The sequence below is a fragment of the Festucalex cinctus genome, chromosome 8, assembly GCF_051991245.1.
Source record: "Festucalex cinctus isolate MCC-2025b chromosome 8, RoL_Fcin_1.0, whole genome shotgun sequence".
NCBI lineage: Eukaryota > Metazoa > Chordata > Actinopteri > Syngnathiformes > Syngnathidae > Festucalex > Festucalex cinctus.
The window spans coordinates 14,794,379-14,811,157 of NC_135418.1; the positions used below are offsets into that span (position 1 = coordinate 14,794,379).

A 16,779-nucleotide genomic window follows, 5' to 3' on the forward strand; every position below is an offset into this window, starting at 1 on the left:
AAAATTTAGCAGTAATACATTTAATAATAATGCAAATATTTGTGGAGACTGGGGTTAAGTTGTATTTTTTTACAATTTAAAAAATGTGCAAAATTTCACAAGTTACTTCATGTTAAAGATTAAATAGCTCTGAATATGAAAAGAAAAATGCACTGAGCTGTCACCAATGTCTTACAAATACAATTATGCCATCTAGTGGCAGATAATGACCTGAACACAAATCAATATCACACTCGGGTTTTTTTTACAGTACAGTACAGTACATCTTTTGTAATTTTAACTATTTTTTTTAATTATTATTATGAACTTACTGTATTAATGACTAAAATATGGAGCCATATTTCTATTAGTTTAACATTGTTGTCCACTTTTATGTTAACAAGAGTATGAAAACTTAGAACATAAATATTTTATTGTACATTTAGAACAGATGTAAAATTAGCAAATCGTGAGTTAACCATTTACGTAATGTGATTAATTACGATTTAAAAAATGTATCGCCTGACACCCCAAGTTAAAATATTTAACACATTTGATTTCAGACAGAATCAAGTGGCCATCTCTGCTTGTTTCACTTTTTCCTCGAACTTTTAACATGGTGTGGCTTTTTGAAAAGGAGGACAATGGTAAACATGGACCTGAAGAAGAGAAGAAAATATAATGACCTGCAATGCTAAAATTTATTCTGATGACCGAATCAATCAGAGGTTGGCCAGATTCATGGTTTCATGTACAGTGGTACCTCTACTTACGAAATTAATTGGTTCTGGAAGAAAGTTCTTAAGTAGAAAATTTTGTAAGTAGAGACGCATTTTCCATGTAAATGCCCTAATCCGTTCCAAGCCTCCCAAAATTCAGACATAAATGTTTTATAAAGCATAAAAATGCATCAAAACATGTAACAAATACATGTTACAATTAGATTATTGCACAATAAATGAGAGTTGTGCATAATGTAAAAAACAAAGAATAAAATGATGGTCATTTACCTTTTTAACTGCTGTCCTCATCGTTTTTTGCCCTCTTTGGTTCATGTTCTCCTCTCTCAGAAGTGTTTTTTTTTTTTTTTTTTTTTTTTTTTTCTTTGCCTGGTGTTTTGTAAAGAACTGATCCAAGGATGTTTTTTTGTTTTTGTTTTTTTTTTTAAACAAAAAAACAAAACAATCCTTCGGAAATGTCCAAGGCAAATATCATCTCAGTGAGCAAACGCCCGACTGGTGAACACTTTTTCTGGGCGATTCTTTTACTCTAATTCTGAAACTTCATGGAAACTTCCGGTATGGCGAGGCATCTTTTTTAAAAAAAAGGCCCGTCTCGTCGCAATTAAAAACTTACTGTGCCTTCATCAATCACCAATTGTTTGAATTTTTGCACAAATTTGTTGGCCGTTAGTTCATACATTTACAAAAAACGTAACACCTTCTGGGCCGCGGGATGAATGATGAGGACGCTGTATTGACACCGATCTAGTATACGCTCACAGATACTTATGGTAGAGGTTCCTCTTAGCCAATGGGATGCCAGAACGATGCACAAACACTGATCTAGTATTTACGCTCATAGGTACCTATGGTAGGAAATAGCCATAGCCGAAAGTATGTTGCGTTCGGTAATGTATTTTTACCTTCGTATCTAGAAATTTCTTTCGTAACAAGAGGCAATATTTTCCCGTTGAGGCGTTTCGTAACTCGAAAATTTCATAAGAAGAGACGTTCGTGAGTAGAGGTTCCACTGTATGACTGTTTGACTTTGGAGGTTCCACTGCAGTCACACAAGCACAATAAGTTCAGGATAGGAGGATACAGGAAAAAAAAAAAAAAACGTGCAATGGTAGGATATAAACCAACTAATTAAACTACAACTATTTGTAATAAATAATGTCATGCCAGAACAGTAACAAAAGTGTTGTGTGTGCACATGAACAGGTAATTGCGATCCACATGGAGAAAAAGCATGTGCTTGTGCAGTTTTCTGTGCTCTTTGCTGATAGCACACAAGCTCACACAGAGATTGACATTACACTTATTGTAATCCAGTCTTATCCCAACTTAACAGGCATCTGCATCCCTAAAGAGCACATCTGCAAATCCTCATACTGTGCTGCTCACTGCACTTTTTTTTTTCTTACTGCAGCGGCTGTCTGATGCTCAAGGGCCCGTGTGTGTGTATGTGTGCAAAATCACCTCCGCCAGCAGCACAGATGATGTGTAATTTTCTGGCTGAATACCTCCCAAAGTGTTGTTGTGTGGAATGGTGCTGGAAACACACTCACAGCCTCGCTTTAATGCACAATGAAAACATGACATTTGAATGGAGAGAGAGAGAGAGAGAGAGAGAGAGAGAGAGAGAGAGAGAGAGAGAGAGAGAGAGAGAGAGAGAGAGAGAGAGAGAGAGAGAGAGAGAGAGAGAGAGAGAGAGAGAGAGAGAGAGAGAGAGAGAGAGAGAGAGAAAAGAAAAGGTGAAAGACACCAGCATTGGCAGTGTTGCTTACCCAGGCATCGAAATCGGTAGGCTAGAGAATAAAGTAAAAGCAGAAGAAAGTCACACTGATGAGAGAAGGTAAGGGTAGGAAAAATGATAGATAGGAAAACATGAAAGAGAGGTATCATTTTAAAGAAATCAAGGATAAACTTAAGTTAGAAGTACAACTGAAGGAGGTTAGTACAACGATAAGATAATCCATAGAACAGTCTGGGCATCTGATGCAGGGCTCGACACTGCGAGCACTTCACTCGCACATGCGGTCAACTTTCAAGTGTGTACTGGTGGGGAAAAAAAAGTACCGCTCGAACGGCGCATTAATGCTCCCTCTGCACTATGTTTAAAACGTACGTTCGAAAGTCTCCGTGTCCTCTGCTGGATTTCCCGTGGCAACCGACTCAATCAAATAGTATTTGAGTGAAACATGAGCCGCTGCAATGTGATTGGCTGGCTACTTCCTGATCGGCACAGCATACGGTACACGCGCAGACTACAATTTACATACAAACATATATGGCGCTTTTCCGAAGCTGCATTTTTTTGTCACCGGATGTTAGCGTCTCCATGGGACTTTTTTGGGGTCGAGCGGTTCCGTTGTAACTGCTGTTTAGAACCATTTCGGCAATGTTTCATCTGATTGGCCGACAGCAACGCAGCAAGCAACGCCGTGGCACACGCCCCTTTCCTTGTTTTATGCGAGAGAAGCAGAGGCACCCGCCGGTCTTAAAAATACAGTATATACATAAATCTACTAATGTTTTACAACAACGCTGAACTATTTTTACAATTTAAAAGGTACGTGTGGGTGGATTTGTAATTTTTGTGGTTTTTAAAAAATCACGAGTGCACAACGCTCACTGGTGGTGTGTTCCCATTCACTAGAATGAGAGCTCCAGCGGCAGAGCTCTCCATTCAGAAATAGCTTCGCGAGCCGGTCGTGAATCACAATATTTCATCCATGGCGGTCCTTATTAAATTGTAAATATGGTTTGAAGTTAGCGTGGCTTGCCACTCGTGAAATGTTATGGCAGATCCACACGCACTTGGGAATGCAAGCTTGGTTTGGACAGTTCAAATGATACAGATGAAAAGGGCAAGTGTAGAAGAAAAAAAAAAAAGTACTGACTTTTACTGAGCTAAACAAAATAATGTTCACATGAGTTAAGTTATACAAAATGATTGACTTGTTTTGATAGCAACTGCTGTTGCAGGCAAACCTCATTTTTCAATATAATATTTTGCAAATATATTGAGTTGCGTATGCCTAAGGTCATGTTGTACATCCACAAAAAATGGTGTGTCCAAACCAACGAAAAATGTTACTGGCACCAGTGCTACCAGTGGAAAAGTTACTGTAGAGCCCTGTGATGAGATGACATTGACTTTGGGTTAATATTGTCAGATGTCAACTTAATTTGACACTTAAAAAAGTTAGCATGTTACTTGAAAACATGTTTTTTTTTAAATAAAATGTTTCATGATTATGATTTACGCAATGTAACCCCGCGGACACTTTCCGTTATTTCCTATGGTGAAGATTTTTTTTATTTTCTTTTTTTAATTAAATCCAGGAAATCAAATGTTGACCTGTGCCAGAATGTTTTAACATAAGAGTTTCGACTGTACTGAAATACCTGAATTGATTTATTCAGGGAAATTTCTCTTCTCTGAAGAGTTTGCATGTTCTCTAGTTTCCCCAATTACTCCAATTTCCGTCCATATTCCAAAAGCAGGACCAGCAGTGGTAAGTGATTTATGTTGCAGGAAGTTGTTTGTAATAGCTAAGAAAACGAAAACTGCTGTTCATTGACTTCACTCATTGACAAAGTTATTCATTCATTTGTCACATAGCAGCATGTTTCATTCAGATGGCTCATTTTGTATAAGACTAACCTCAAACATGAATACATCATACCCAACCATCCATACGATACCATGTTAATAAAAGAACAGAATAATCTGTCAGATTGAATCACTAGTGCGTCCATCCATGTGGGTCCACCTCCACCCCCACCATGTTGAACCTTCTGTCCTCACTAATCCACTTTGAACAAAACCCACCACCTCATATTCCAGGGAGATTAACACATTAGGTAATATAAAGTCAACAAGATGCTTAAAACTCAATATATAACACTACCTTTAAATGAGGGCAAATAAAGTCAATGTTGGCTATTGAACTGTTTTATGGCTCAACCATATAACTAAAAGGCCACACAGCTAACAATAAAAAGAAATGCTGAGCTATTATCTGCTATGCGCATGCACAGCTAATAAGCCCCAAGACAGTTCAAGCTCACATTTTCTATTGACTTTATTGTACAAAACTGCGCATGTGTGCTGTTCAATCTTCATTTTGTGCAAGCACAAAGGCCTGAAAATGTTTTTGCAAGCAATGTTTAGCAGTCTATCTGTTAATGTTGATGTCATAACATTAAAATGGCTCATCAATTGTTGTGAGATGGAACCACTATACAGTTATTCATTTTTAATCATATAAAACCCATTTGTATAAACACACTTTAAAATCATTATAATGTTCATTTACCATTTTTCATGAATATTAAAAAAAAAAACGTATTAAATGCGTTGATTTATTGTCCATTTTAGCGCTGAAGCTGTTTTTTAATGACTGTTTATACATTCGTATGCATTATGTGTGTTCAGACAGACACCTGAAGAGGCAAGAAAATAACTTTTTGCAAAATAGATATAATTCTTACCACAAAATGATGGCATTTATTTATGCAGGGTGCTGATTACTGTGAAGATATCTTGTACGTTGAATTTGTTACATTATGATAATGTTTATGTTTTGGTGATGTCAAATTCAAGCTGTATGTGATAAAAGTTCAGGAAAAGGGCAAATACTGTATAGTGTAAGTAAAATCAAATATTTAGGTCATGTTAATGGTGGACATTTTGTTTCGCTTCGGCTGAACCATCAGGACAGAAGCAGATATAACCTCTTGGCAACAACCTTCCAAAGTCAGCCAACCTAAAGTGTGTGACAGAGGGACAAGATGGGATATTTTGGGATGTTTTTCTCCCCAACGTCCCCTAACATCGTGACAAATCTATTACCTAAATAGGAAATCATGCAAATGTTACATTTAGATAAATGTTTGTGTTTGAGCATTTTGGTGTGGATTTCTACTTAGGAGTCGGTGGAGGCGAGCCGACGATGGATGGTCGGAATAATGATTAGCTAGAATGTCACTGGCAGATGCAGTTTATGATGTCAAACTTCTGCTTTAGCTTTTTAATTGAGGCGGAAAACGCAGTGGAATGTAAGAATGCAATGCATGATGTCTTGTAATCTATAAGTATTCCCAATAAGAATGTAAATAATAATGATATTCAACATGTGTGACGGTAAATGAATACGCCTGACTACCAGGAAAAAAAAATATTGTCCAAACACATTTATTTTGATATTCCCCAATCTTTGTGAAGTAACTGGAATACTGCAGAAGAAATAAAAAAAAAATAAAAATAAAAAAAAAAATAAAGTTTTTATTTTTAACGCTATGATGTGTCCACTACAGAGGACATTTTTTTAAACTTAAATGCTAGGCTCAAATACAGTTAAAAAAATGCAAACAATACTTTAATGTGCTCTTAAGAGTCTCATAGAAAACATGCTAACAACATTTAAAGCCTATATTTGTTAAATAAAAAGTGTTGTACACTTACTTTTCCTCTTCCCTAAAAAGTGCTTGCACTGAAGGGAAGCCATTTTATTTTATGATGCAATCAAAAGTAGCAAAGCCCTACACATTTGGCATCATTGGAAAGCTCTGAATGTCCTCTATAGAGCACAAATGGAGTTAATTTAATCGTATGCACTGGGTGGGAGATATTCAGGTTTGAAAAGGTTCACCAAAGAGGACGAATTTGAATTGCTGGTAGTCAGGAGGATAATATCGTATTGTGATGTTTGGATATCGTTACATCCCTAGTGGTCAAGTGGTCATCTTTCAACCCTGAGATTGTCGATTCCAGTGCAGGAGGACTATGTCGAGGATCCATGCACAAGATAATGAAACTCCAGCTCTTCCTGATGGTGTGCATCAGTAGGTGAATGAGTGGTCAAAATACAAAGCACTTTGAGAGCCTTGTAGATAGGAAAGTGCTATACAAATGAAGGATATTTACCAGGAACATGCTGCTTCGATAATATATTGTTTATTGTACATTAAAACCAATAAAATGTACAAGTTGTTCTGTAAAGTTGTTTACATTTGCACTGTTTTTTTTACAGAATTTCTCTGCCAACCACAGCTGCTTTTTTTTTTTTTTGTCAAAACAAGAGATTTTTTTTCTAACAGTGTACAATTGACGACTCCACTCCCATTCCAGCTCACTTGACTTTTGCTGATGCTTTTAAAACAATAACTATAGAGGGAAACGGGATAATAATTTCCCACAAGTATTTATTATTAAAACTAAAAGTATACTCTATGTACCCTTAGGAGAGTGTCAGCTGCTTCAGATCTCCGGCGGGGCTCTACAAACACTTCCTGGGGCTTAACTTGTCACCAGGAGACAGCGCTTTTGCTTTTATTAAGATGATGGACAGTCAAAATATTTGACAGTGGTCTTAATAGGAATGTGTCCTTTTGCTTCTTGACTATGACCATCCGACACTTTTATTGTTCCAGCTCAATCAATATTGCATGTCAATTTGTGCGCAAGCTTGAGGAAACATTCCTCATGCGAACAACAGGTCTTGCCCTGCTGTCTTATTACATCACCACAGCTCCGTGATGGGAGATGTATTCCACTCCTACGCGTTTGTCCTTTTGAGCCGACAAGATTTGTGCCAGGGCGCTCCCTCCTCCGTCACGGCGCCGCACCGATCGAAATCTCGTCAGCCGGTGAGGACTCTCCTCGTCAGCAAATCACGTGTGATAGAGTGCGCGCGTGTACAAAGAGCTTAGCGGCATTAACGTGATGAAAAAAAAATGTTACACTGGTGATTAGAGGAGCTGATAACAACCGGTTTAACTGCGTGTGAATATGTCTGGATTACTGTTCAATTTTGTGCGTGCGTGACTTACAGATTTAAACAGAAGCATTTCAATGAACAGTAATGTACTTGAATGTGTACTTGAATCTGCAATATCCTTCCCCCTATATTCATCTCGCCCCTCTATGCACACTCCTCACCTCCACCCTCGCTCTGTCTTTGCTAACAAGCAATGCGGGCTATCTCGCTGAATGCCTGTCGGATTCAGACATCTGAATGCATTATATAGTGTGCGAGATAGCCCCTCCCCGATGGAGCCGCTATTTGAGCCCTCTTGCCAGATGCTTCCAAGTGATTGCTGTTCCAGACACTGCTGCTACCTTACAGTGGTTACTAGAATGCTCCAATATTATCTCTCTATAGAGGGAAAATGTATGTGTTTATGATCCTACATATGGGAATGTAGCAAGCCTGGTATGCTGGTTTCTGTGACCAATCCAAGCAGTACAGTTTATTTGGTTTTAGGGTCAAATCTAAACATTCCAGTATTTTATGCCATAATAACTGCATTGTATTTTGAAATATTTTAGTGATACTCAATTAATAAAATTTAGGGGCTGTTGAAAACTGTATCGTTTACAAAGGAATTTGGAGAAAAAAAAATGCTACATTTTATTTACAATATGTTATATGCGCCCCCACTAATCAAAACACAGTATTATGTTTGATGTTGTGTTTGTGGAATATGAATTAAACAGCCAAAACCATCTGTTTTTATCCATCTCAGGGGCGACCATTTTGCCACTTGCTGTCGCTTGAAAATGACATCACAGTTGCTCATGTAAGGACCAATCAAGGCTCAGCTATAGATAAGCCTTGATTGGCTGAGCCTTGACCAATCAAGGCTCAATCACGCGACCAACCTCATGAAACAGGTAAGCCGTGATTGGTCGCTACCTGAACCCCAAGCAACTGTTTTTCAGCTGACAGCAAGTGGCAAAATGGCTGCCCTGTAAAATGGACAAAATGGGTGGATTTTGCTGCTTAAATTACATTCCACAAGTGCAGTATTAATTGGAATGCCTAGTAGGGGCGCATACAACATATTGTAAAAAAATAAATAAATAATAATAATAATAATAATAATAATAATAATAATAAGTCGGTATCTTTTGTTTTACATTTTGTGTAAGTGTGGGTGTGTCACATCCATTCATTCATCAGTGGCGGAACACGTGCCTATCAAGATTGTGACATGTACCTAAAGAGTAGAGAGACATAACTCAAATCCTCACCCTGAATATATGGTGGGCCGTGTACTAAAAATATGCCTTTGGTAAGAAAGGGAGGACAATCGGCTAATTATGCGTGCCTGTGGTAGTGGCACATATGCAAATTCAAGTGTCTTCTGGCGTTTTTGTAGCTCTGTGTGAACAAAGATCATTTAAAAAAATGTCTGTTGGTGGATTTTTTTTTCTTTTTCTGAAATGCAAACAAACAAAAGCTCCAGCTTTAACTAGATCATTCTCATGTAAACGTGGACTTAGTCAAAATGCCCATCCCTAATTTCAACTGGCTCTTTTCCACCGTGGGGTGTGTGAGCCAGATGGCGGTAGCTGTGACAGCTATGTAAATAGAGTGACTTCATACCAACACAACAGAGTGTATAACTCACTCGTGAATTCAACAAAGAGGAACCTGACCCAGAATACTAATGTATGCCGACTATTATCTGTAAACAAGAACTACAAATGGCTCTGAATTCTTTCCCTGCCGAAAACCTGTCACACCGATGACCGACCAATCAACATGCCATTTTAATCCACAATGTGTTGATGATTAAAATGCCCCAAAAAAAACTGAACCTAATTCTACTGCTTTTTGTGGTATTTGCTCTTGAATGTGCACTCTCGTTTGCATATACAGTAAGCTATGACACCATATTCATCCACAGATTGCGCAGAACATTTTTTGGGAATACTGTCTTTGTAAAACACATCAGCTCCACCCAGTCTTGTTATCTTGTGCCCAGAAGAGCGGCCAGTTACTACTTTTTCAAATATGTAGCATCATCTGTATGCTTTCACGGAGTGCTTTTTTTTTCTTTTTTTCCTCCATTATTCTAGTGGACAGTGTCAAACGTTTTGATCTCAGGTATACCTTAAAGACATGGGCACAAGGACAGGTTGGAAAGGGACACATAAAAAGATGCGACAGAAACCTTGCCAAACAGCACGTGTTGCTGTGCAGAAAAAAAAAATAAAATCTGCCCCTTTATGAGCACTATTTACATGCTTCAATAATGCCATCTAGTGGCTACTTAAGGTGCCACATTTTTTTTTTGCTTGCCAACTTTCCTCACAGACATACAAAGTCTCCATAATTTCAAGCAAAACATTGAGGTAAAAACAGAAACTGCAGAGCCAATTCATTTGCATCCTCCATTATACAAAGCTGCTCCAATCGACTGGAAATAACAAGAGCAATGGCCAACACTGACATTTAACAAGTTGCCACGGTGTGACAGAAGTACCCAATTTCCTGTCAACTGCCCACACAACAGTCTGGCTGAAGTGTTAAAAGGAAAGAGGATGTGTGAGAGAGGAGGGACATCAGCATGACTAAATGGGCATGTCACCTCTCATCACACACTTCATCTCCAATCGACTGAATTCTCTCTTTTGTTCTCCCTTCTTTAACTTCTGAAACAAGCTGCAATTGCAAGGCTGTTTTGGCTTTTTGCCTTATTTGCATTATGCAACATTTCATTAATATTTCAACGTTGTTATCGTGTCAGCTTAAACATTCAGTTTAAGATGATGGAATCATTACACTGGTCTATATCAGAGAAAAAAAAAAATACATATGCAAAGTAGCCAACAACATTTTCTAGGGCAGTTTATGATGTAGAATCCAATTATCTCCGTTTAGGTCTCTATGTTCCTGTTTTTGTAATAATAATAAAAGTAATAATAATAATAATAATTACAAGAGGTTGATTTTTTTTTTTCCCTCTCATTTTATTTTATTTGTGGGGTTTACACCTCCTTTAAGCCATTACTTGCATATATCATAGTCTACATAATCTAAGATAACTATTTTTCAAATGTGTGATACAATAACGAGCCCCCTAAACTGGAACTCAGCATTAAAACAACACAACAGCAACACTGCCTCACACTGCACCACTTTTATGTTAAAATAATCTATTTAATTTTTGTTCCACAAACACAATATTAATCAGATCCCGTTGTTCGACTAGTACTGGCACAGGCAATAGGTTTTAAAATTTTTGAGGGTTTAGTTCCCTTTCACCGCAAAACTTGAAGAATTTTGGGCTTCTTTGTCTTTTGAAATAGTGTAACTAATACAAGACAAAGTGAAATTTCTGCAGAAATTCCGTGGGAATGCTGAAAGCTGAATGCTAAGAAAATATTTCCCAAGTGAGATTTGAACCAACTAACTTGCATGTCTCCGTAATGCCAGGCAAGTATTTAACATGTGAGCTAACTTGGCTTGATGAAAATCATGGCTAATGCCCTATTTATATGTAAAAGTGTTATCTGAAACTGAAAGTACCCTCCATTCATTTAGATGGAAAAATTGAGCTAATGATATCCAATGGAAAAATCCAATAAATTAAAATTCAGGCAATAGCGCCTCCTAGGCATGCAGTACCCTGTACCCACCATACATTTACATGGAAAAGTGGAACTAAGATAGTTAGTATACATATCACTTAGCATAATTGCCATGGACACATTTGCAATGTATAGTTGGAGGTGGGATTCGAACCCACGACCTCCTGGTTACTGGACAAAGAATTTTACCAAGTACATCACTGAGCAGTATCAGAGAGCTGGTAATGCTAAGTTGTATGTATGGAAGTGGGCGTGGAAAGTGGGACTTAGAAAAGTTGAATGTCAGGCCCATTAAAAATGAATGGGGAAAGGTTGATATTTAATATTAAACTGTGTGCATACTATAAGCACTGTGAAATCAGACGATATATTCCCAAGATGGCGTGAATTTTTGAAGCAAGTTGAAATTTGAATGGTGTAAATCAGAATTAGTATTATGTGGGAGCTATTACATGGCAAAAAACTGTGGAGAATAAAATACATTTGTATGCTGCTGTCAAAACAGAGCTTGTAAAGAGAGTAGAATTTGCACTTTCACTTTTGCACCAGATTAAAAAAAATAAAAAATAAAAAAAAAAGAATGAATTATCTTCTGACTGAAAGGAATCTTGCATCCAGCAAACATGCAATGATTATATATATATATATATATATAACATGTGGAAAACTGTTGCTTTCCGTTGTTCTCACCATACAAGGAAACTTGAATATGAATAACCTAAAACAGATGCTTATTATTGTTTGCCTGAATACTTGTGAGAGCTGTTAGTGCTGAATGGCGGCGCATTTTATTTGTAGCATGAATGGCACCTCGGAGATGGAGAGAATAGCACCACAAAAGCAGGAAGTGTTAATGGAAGTGAAGAATTAGGTGTTGTTGCAATGTGTCACCTTTGTCACTCACTCGAGGTCCAACTGATAAGAGCTACAGTGCGTACACTCTGTCAACACGACATGGAAATTATTTGTATTTCTAGCACCACTGTATGTTGTATGATAAGGATTAGAACGCTGAGAAATGCAAAAAGCACAGTTTACACTTTAATGGGGTTGTTTATGTCTGCTCTGCTTGTTTAATTAAAACAGAAGAGAGGAATCTTTGCCATTGATAACTTGGGAAGTGCCTCCCCATTTCAACTGGACTCAAATGTATTCACAGAGCACATTTAAAAAGAATAGTTGACCAGTGTACTTGGCAATAAAATTATTTACAAACATAAGTTGAGCAGCAGTAAGTGTCCACGCTGTGGGAACACTGAAAATTAATTTAAACTGCTGCAATAAAACAGAAAAGGGCAATAACACTGTATTTGTTGCTCATGAATGTAAATTGATAAAAAGGGAGCCAACAAAATGTGTGTTGATATTTCTCCTGTTGCGTGTTACAGTATTATTATGATGGTGCAGCCATATTGTTCAATTTTATTTGTGCAGCTTTCATCTGCTCTGAAAAATACAGGTGGGCATTTTTTTTTTTTTTTTTTTGCAGCGTAATGATACCAAAACACAAGAGTACGAGGGATAGTAAAGAGGAAAAGTGTGATTATAAATCATAAAATGAAAATGTAACTAACGATGACATAATTGTAGCATAATGATGTACACAGGTATATGGTAACTTTTTTAACAGACGTGACTCAAAAGACTTGTCCAGCACGGTTCACTGTTAAGTGTCCTATGTGTGGTGATTTTTAAAGGATTTTACCAGACCCAACACAGTTATTTTATTATAAAAACACATAAAATGTATATTCTTTATTATTATTTAATATTATCTAGGACATCTATATCTTAAGATATGCATCTGTCATGGAAAGTATTCTACAATGTTCGCAGCAGATGATTGGTTACACCGCGTAATATTTAATTTATTAATTAATTTAATATTTTCAACTTAAATCAATTTTATGAGGCTCACAATTAGCCACTGAAACAAAACAAGCTCACTAGCCAAATTATAATGAAAACATATCAAATTAATACTGTCTTTTGTTTTCTTTTCTTTTAGGTCATACCACAAGATGTCCAAATATGACCACGACATACCAGTTGCTAAAAGGATAACTTTTTTTTTGACATAGTTGTGAGACAAACCTGATAGCTGCTCTCATGGGTTGCTGACTATCTTGTGGATGATACAAACTCCTCTCTTTAAATGTATTTCAAAATAAAAGTCCCAAATTGGTTATTTCTTTTTGGTGGCACCACATGGTAATTCATAAAAAAAGGCATCATCAGACAAACTGTCAATGACCCATATAACAAAATAACATCCACTGTCACAGACTATCAGATCAAACTATTTGTGTGTCTGCTCAAGAAAAATACACAGCAGGTCAGCCTTACATTTTTACATTATCTTTTTGAATGCAAAACATTGGATGCATATTGCGCAAGCGGTCGTAATGCTGTCGATTGTCTGTGTGTGACGTCAATGAAGTTCAGGATTCCCATGCCATAACATGTGATTCTAAATCTAAACAGAAGAGGGGGCTGTTTATCAGTAAAAAGTTTGGGCAAGACATCTTTGATTTGAGGAAAAAAACCCAAATAAAAAATGTAGATGATCTCGATCTTTTACTGTATCAGTGAGGTTCTACAAAAATATATTTTTAAGGGTTCAAAGAATGATTTTTGCTCACACTTTTGATATTTTGATGATATTTTAGCACAACAGAGTCCAATGAACAGTGACCACGAGAATTGCCCTGAATTATGCTCCAGGTAGACAGTGTTTACTCACCAGTAGTTTGGCCTTCTCTTGTTCTTCCCGGGCTTTCCCTTTCTCAGTGATGAGATCATCCAACCCTACCGTCGCTGCAGTCTCTCGATCCCTCTGGGTCAGTCTGGCCAACTGCTTCTGCACCAGCGCCTGCTGATTCTCAAAGCTGAATTCAGAAAGATAACCCAAAGTTAGATCATCTACAGCAAGATACTGTGGATGGATGGATCAATGGATAAATGGATAACACTTACTTTCTACTAATTTCTTCCTGTAGTTCTGTGGCGGAGGGTCCGGGTGATTTTAAACCTGGAAACCAAAAGGGAAAAAAAAGAAAAATACAATGGCACTTCCTTCTTTTACAATAAATTAAACTAAAATAACCGGAAGAAACAAATACAGTATCACTGACAACAACATACTTGATGTTTTGTGGTTGTCGTGCAGCCTCTTGGAGCTGTGAGACCCCTGAGCATCCCTCATTCGCCTGAGAACATCCTCTGACAGCTGGAAAACAGTTTTAATCACAGCAATTCACTCGACCACTCACATATCCACACTTAAAATTATTGGCCACCTAAGACCTTATTAACTCATTCACTGCCATTGACGGCTATAGACGTCAAAGATTAAATTTGACTGGGCTGGCAGTGAAAGAGTTAAACATCTAAAGGAAACATTTGAACAGCCTAGTAAAACAGTGTACTTCAAACAATCATTTTGTGGAAACTTTAATGCCAGAATGCAACTAATACTTTTTTTTTTTTTTAGCATCGCACATGAAAAGGGAGAACAGTAAGTGTGTCATTCCTGTTCTAATTGTGTGTGGTGTACTTCAGATAACATACAGTACACCACTCAGAAAAGGACGTCAGGTCGTAATACCATACTGACCTATTGAGTCAACCTTTTGCCACAGGGCACACAGACTGCAGGAAAAAAACAACAACAAAGACAGAGAAGATACTAGGCTAACTAGCAGCTTATTTGGTAACTACGAAGTAGTTGAAAAGTCGTTTCTTTGTCATTTTTCTTGTGCATTAGGCAGCCAAGGTAAATAAGGGTACCCAAAATATTATATATAAAATTTTGGTATGAAACAGTGCAGTTCTACATCACAGCAAACTGTCCAGCCATCCATTTCCGCTTAACCTCCTATGGTTGCTGGTTTGCCTGAGTTTGGTGTGGAAACAACTCTACAATTTATATTCCAAACACTGGTAGTAGGAAGGCAGGAGACAAAAATAAGAACATATTAGCTATTTTCAGTCACTAAAATATAAACGAAATTTCTATTCATAACAACCTCGTGAATAAAGACAACTTGCATACAGAAGCAATTAGCCTAAATGGTGATTTCTTGTTCCACTTCGTGCTCAACGTCAGCTTTTTTTTTTTTTTTTTTTTTATTCTGAAAACGTAATTTGGCTACTGCTCAATACAGAGGCAAATCTAGTCTAGTGGTAGATAGGGCCAACATGCCCCCACCAAATTACAGAAAAATCCCGACTTTTTAAAACAATATAATAATAAATTGTGTAATATTAATCATAATTGCGCAATAGATAATTATATAACTTATAAATAATATTCCTTAGCATAGCTTCACCTGCACCGATTAACTGGTTTTACTATATTAAATACATTAAAGGTAAATACTGTACACCAAATGTGTACAAAATCAGTAGATCAGTGTAGCATCAAATTGCAATTTTGATACTTGGAATTTTCTCAATGTCGAAGTGAGATTTTGCACACTACTGAACTAATACAGCTCCAACATTGTAAAACCTTTATTCGCCCCCTTTATTTAAAAGGCCCTCTTGCTGTTTTAGCAAACAATCTGCAAACGTTCCCACTTAATCATATTATTAAATATAATACTACAATGTGCACGTAATGGAGCCACAGTTTACTTTCTTAGCTAGACCGCGTCATTTGTGGTGTCAAGTAGCAAGCAAGCAGTGAGAGTCAATGAAGGCGCGTCTGGGTACATATGAGCAGGATCATGGAAGGACACAGACCCCCATCAGCTAACAATGATTAACGCCAGTCCAGTAAAATAGCATATCAAAAACAACGTTGACAGTTACAGTTACCTTGACTCCTTCAATAATCGTGACCTTCTCTTCTTCGTCCAGTGCGAATGACACTTTCCTCGGCGCGCTGCCATTTCCTCCCATTTCGAATCACTTCTCCGTCCGACTTATATTTTGTTTGTCTTTTTTTTTTAGGTTTAATTCTGCTATGTTTCTTGACAGGTAGACATTTATTTGGGAGAGTGCGGCTTCGCTCAGCCGCCCGCTACCGCTGGTCAAAACGGTCCAATCAAGGTCACTGTGCCCCGCACTATTCTCAAAGCTAATTGGTTGGATGAAAAAATTCTGACGTTTTGCGCATCACATGTGAAGAAGGGGAAGACGGCAAATGTAGTCTACAACTGTGGTCTGCTACCTTCGCTGTGCCGTTTTGTACAGCCCCCAATTCTCACAGAAGTTAAATTTAATTCAACAAGTAGAGTTTACTTATTATACAATTTGTTAAACAGGACAATATTTTTCAATAAGCCTTTCCTAATTTCTATATAAAAAACATTTCTGGTGATGGGAAATTTGGTTTCCTTGTCAACAATACATATCTAAGCCTTTTTTTTCCCCTTTTCTTTTTCTTTTAAAATTAAATCATGAGTGTAGTGAATCTACTTTGACTTTTCGAACTACAATATTCTAGTTTGTGGAGCTTTTGTAGGGAAAAGCAACGCATTGGTCTATACAACTTGTCATTGTCCAGTATTAAACATGAATTTTAAAATTACTACATTTTAATAATGAAACTAAAAAATGTACTTAGATTTTTTTTGTATTGGTTACATTTTAACTAAATTATATGTCCAGGTATTAAACATTTAATTAATTTTATTATTTTTTAATTAATATTTAATTATCTAATTAATTTCATTAGAG

At 37.1% G+C, this 16,779-nt stretch overlaps 1 protein-coding gene across 2 annotated transcripts in view; it reads right to left on the reverse strand.

Moving 5' to 3' along the window:
* chchd6b (coiled-coil-helix-coiled-coil-helix domain containing 6b) overlaps positions 1 to 16,150 on the reverse strand; it is a 55,281-nt gene extending 39,131 nt beyond the window's left edge. Inside the window, exons 1-5 of one of the 2 annotated variants that reach the window (XM_077530046.1) lie at positions 15,916 to 16,150; positions 14,239 to 14,323; positions 14,071 to 14,125; positions 13,838 to 13,982; positions 2,492 to 2,512 (exon numbers count right to left, since the gene is read on the reverse strand). In XM_077530046.1, coding sequence (XP_077386172.1) covers positions 2,492 to 2,512; positions 13,838 to 13,982; positions 14,071 to 14,125; positions 14,239 to 14,323; positions 15,916 to 15,999 — 390 coding nt within the window. In that variant the 5' untranslated portion in view covers positions 16,000 to 16,150. The remainder of the gene's footprint in view (positions 1 to 2,491; positions 2,513 to 13,837; positions 13,983 to 14,070; positions 14,126 to 14,238; positions 14,324 to 15,915) is intronic. The other variant, XM_077530047.1, reaches the window with a different exon arrangement.
* Positions 16,151 to 16,779: the final 629 nt, after the last annotated feature.